Source organism: Tasmannia lanceolata, unplaced genomic scaffold, assembly GCF_043159265.1.
Source record: "Tasmannia lanceolata isolate RefF3 unplaced genomic scaffold, GAP_Taslan_0.1 ptg000031l, whole genome shotgun sequence".
Taxonomy (NCBI): domain Eukaryota; kingdom Viridiplantae; phylum Streptophyta; class Magnoliopsida; order Canellales; family Winteraceae; genus Tasmannia; species Tasmannia lanceolata.
This window is the reverse complement of record NW_027518708.1, coordinates 1,741,385-1,745,512: the sequence shown is the minus strand read 5'-3', so window position 1 is coordinate 1,745,512 and position 4,128 is coordinate 1,741,385. Positions and strand designations below refer to the sequence as shown.

The following is a 4,128-nucleotide window of genomic DNA, read 5'->3' as shown; positions in this document are numbered from 1 at the left end:
ACCAAGAAATGAGTCTAATCTCTCCATTGTAACAACCCAGAACCCATTCGACATCCTCAATTCAGTTGACACTGAAGAAAAAAATTCTGATTTCATTTCAGAGGATGAAGATGTTAGTACCACCTCTGGCCCCTGTGCAATCCTCGGGAATAACAGGTCCTTGGGTCTAGATGGTCCCAGTATTCCCAACTCCTCTGACCTTCTTTCTTCCCCTGGCCCCTTAACTGAACCAATCGAAAATTCCCTCCCACCTTCTGATTTTGATCTGAAGGACACCCTCCCCGAATCCTCTGATCTCCCTTCCTCCCCCCATGCTGATCACACAAGATCAACCCAAAACTCCCCTCTGCAAAATCCTCATGATTAAGCTTGGGACCTGGAACATAAGAGGGCTTGGTACCAAAAATAAGAGAAAGGACATAAGAGATATTATCCGTAAAGAAAATCTCCCATTTCTCAGCATCCTTGAAACTCATGCTCCTATCCACAAAATCCCTGAATACATGACAGAAATGTGCAGTGGTTGGAATATTTCAACTAATTATAACAGCTTTGATAGAGGCAGAATATGGATCATTTGGAACCCAAATTTGGTGTAGGTAAGAATCCTCCAGGAAGCAAATCAGTTTATGCACTGTGAGGTCAGATTTCTTCAAACCAATATCACCCTCCTAGTTACCTCTGTCTATGCTCTAAACAGAGGAACCGAAAGGAGAGTTATGTGGAATCATCTATCTCTCATTGCTAGAAGTGTCTCCCTCCCATGGATCATTATGGGAGACTTCAATATCATAAGATTCGCCTCTGAATTCTTGGGGGGAACTGGTCCCTCGGCTCGTGATATGGAAGACTTCAACTCCTGGATTGATGAATGCTCCGTCTCTGATCTTCGATCCTTTGGGCAAACTCTTTCTTGGAATAACCAATCGAATGAGAATAATTGGAAGTTTAGAAGGCTAGATAGAGTCCTTGTTAGCGAAGAATGGCTTTACCAATACCCCTCCTCCTTCACCTCTTACCTTCACCCTGGGCTATCCGATCACACCCCTATTACAATCCAGTTAAACCAATCCCCTCAAATCCCTAAACCTCCTTTCAAATTCTTCTCCATGTGGCTTGAAGACCTCTCTGTGTTTGAAGTCGTGGAGAGAGCATGGAACATAGAGATCGATGGATCGCCTCTATTCATTGTAGTCAAAAAGCTCAAAGAAGTGAAAGATAGTCTAAAAATCTGGAATCGTGAGGTTTTTGGCAGAATAGACATTGAAGCTCCTCGGTTGAGACTGCTCCTTGAATCTACTCAAGAAAAGATTGCAACTTCCCTTACGGATCAGGCGTTGAGAGATGAAGAAGTCTGGATCAAAGATGAATACATTAGGACGGCTAGAAAGGAGGAGGCTTTCTACCGGCAGAAATCTCGATCCCAGTGGCTGAACCTTGGGGACTCGAACACTGCTTTCTTCCATGCGGCCATGAAAGCCCGAAAAAACCAAAACTGCATACAAGGCACTGTTACTACTGAAGGGTCCATTTCAACTAATCCCGACGAGATAGCAGAAACTATGGTTGAGTTCTTCTCTTCTCTTCTCAACAAGGAGGAATCATCCCAGCCAGTCCATCCCAACAGCATTCCCGAACCTACCAGATCTCTTTCGGAAGCTGACTCTCAGTGGCTTACCAGGAAATTTTCTGCTGACGAAATCTGGGATGTCATCAAAAGCTCCGATGGGAACAAGTCTCCAGGCCCTGGTGGATTCAATGGGTGCTTCTTCCAAGCATTCTGGTACTTAATTGGGCCTGACATTGTTAAAGCAATCCAATTCTTCTTCCAAAGAGGTAAAATCTTACCTCAACTAAATGCCACCTTTCTAGCTCTCTTGCCCAAAACCCCTGATGCTAGCTCCCCAGAGAAATACAGGCCCATAGATCTCTGCAATTTCTTGTACAAAGTCATCACTAAACTCCTGGCAAATAGACTTAAACCCATTATGGATAGCCTCATTAGCCCTTTCGAGTTAGCATTCATTAAAGGTAGGAGTATCCATGATAACATTCTCCTAGCTCATGATTTATGTCATAATTTCCACAGAAAAAACCCAAAAAAGCAATGTGTATTAAATTAGACCTCAAAAAAGCTTTTGATAGTGTCAACAGATCCACCCTAATTTTCTTCATGCAAAAAATAGGCTTCCCAGAAATTTGGTGCCGGTGGGTGCATGAATGCATTTCTACTCCCTCTTTTTCTGTCCTAGTCAATGGGTCTCCCCGTGGATTCTTTTGGTCTTCAAATGGCCTCAGGCAGGGTGATCCCTTATCCCCCCTGCAGGGTGATCCCTTATCCCCCCTCAGGCAGGGTGATCCCTTATCCCTTATCCCTTATAATCTATGCCGAGCCTAACATCACTTCAGCTACAGGGATCCTAAAATGCTTAGAGTCATTCAAGATTTGCTCGGGCCTTGAATTTAATCCTACCAAAAGTGAGGTCTTCTTTGCAGGCATCCAAAGCAGTAGCAAGAGAGCTATTTGCAACATTCTTAAGATCGAAGAAGGAAAGCTCCCAATAAAATACTTGGGTCTTCCCCTAATCACTTCAAGGCCCACCTCTAGAGATTGCCAACCTATCATGGACAAGATCAAACAAAGGATCTCTTCGTGGTCAAACCATCACCTTTTTAGAGCTGGTAGAGTGGATTTGGTTAAATCCGTTCTTAGCACTTATCAAATTTATTGGTCTGCAGCGTTTCATATCCCCAAAGCATCTCTCAATAATATTGAGAAAATCCTTCGAAACTTTATCTGGGCAGGCTCAAATCTTGAGAAATCTCATCACCCAGTGTCTTGGAACACAATCTGTAGCCCCAAATCTGATGAGGCCTCGGGATCAGAAAGGTATCAGATTTGAATCCGGCCGCCCAGATCAAACAACTTTGGCACATCCTTACCAAGAGAAACTCTCTCTGGGTTACCTGGTTTGATCGGAAATACAACAGAGGAAGAAGTTTATGGACTCTCCCCATGCCTGCATCCCCATCCTGGGCAGCTAGAAGCATTATAAAATCTCGTGACATGGCCAGCAAGCATGTCTGCTTTATTGTCGGAACTCAGACCCCTCTGCATTTTTGGACAGATCCTTGGCATCCAAATGGTCGCCTCTCTGCCCAGTCTTCCATTATGACATCCTTCATTCCCCAGAAAGCTTCTATTGCTAAGGCTAAATTTCAGGGTGGGTGGGATTTGATTCAAGTGCTTCCTCATCTTCAAGAGCTTAAGCAGATCATCAATACAGGTCTTTACACAAAAGCTGCTAATTCTAACCCGATTTGGAAGCCGGAATCTGATGGGAATTTCAGGCTATGTAGTGCTTGGAACGCCGTTAGATCTCCTAATCCTAAACCTCCTTGGGTATCATCAGTTTGGTTCGCCGGTCACACTCCGAAGTTCAGTATCACAGCTTGGTAAGCTCTTCAGGACAAAATGAGTACCAGAGATAACCTTCACTTCCTCGGCCCCAACCATGATCGCTCATGCCTTCTCTGCAATTCTGCCTCCGAAAGTGTCAACCACATCTTCTTCAACTGCTCTTACTCGGCATGGATATGGCGATTGATTCTCCGTCGCATCTCAGATAGAAGAAAGCAAAAAAAATCCCTATCTGATGAGGAAAACTGGATTAGGAGCAAATTCAAGAAAAAAGGGCAGACCTACACCCTTGTCCGAACTCTTCTCAGTGCTTCAATCTACTTGATCTGGCAGGAAAGGAACTCGAGACTATTTCAAAAAAAAAAAACCCATAAAAGGTTCCTTCTAAGTAGAATTATCAGTGCAACGAGATCTCGTATTTGGCCCTCAAGCTGGAAGATGAAGACTCTGAAGAAAACCAAAGAATTTCCAACTCCTTTAATCTTCCCTTGTTCAGCAAAGCCACCGAACCAAAATTCTATCATTGGGAACCTCCTGCTGCCTATGAGATCAAGTTGAATCCGGACGCCTCCCTGGCTAGTGATACCACCTCGATTGGAGGCCTTCTCTGAGACCACAAGGGTACAATCCTTTCTCTCTTCTCTATTAACTGCAATCCTCACCCTATCCAAGAATTAGAAATTGAAGCCATCCATCATGGAATCAAA

General features: G+C 44.0%; 1 protein-coding gene across 1 annotated transcript; it reads left to right on the top strand.

Moving 5' to 3' along the window:
• The first annotated feature begins 773 nt into the window (after positions 1–773).
• On the top strand, positions 774–3,460 carry LOC143859530 (uncharacterized). The gene is made up of 3 exons (XM_077370211.1): positions 774–2,031; positions 2,497–2,890; positions 2,992–3,460. Exons 1-3 carry the CDS (start codon positions 774–776, stop codon positions 3,458–3,460), a joined length of 2,121 nt encoding a protein of 706 aa, XP_077226326.1.
• The last annotated feature ends 668 nt before the right edge of the window (positions 3,461–4,128 follow it).

Bases quoted from the DNA above. Each gene is read 5' to 3' on its own strand.
- LOC143859530 (XM_077370211.1), top strand. From the start codon at position 774: ATGGGAGACTTCAATATCATAAGATTCGCCTCTGAATTCTTGGGGGGA. The intron at 2,032-2,496 runs GTAGGAGTATCC...TCTTCTTTGCAG, and splicing joins CGAGTTAGCATTCATTAAAG to GCATCCAAAGCAGTAGCAAG. The intron at 2,891-2,991 runs GTATCAGATTTG...GAAATACAACAG, and splicing joins GAGGCCTCGGGATCAGAAAG to AGGAAGAAGTTTATGGACTC.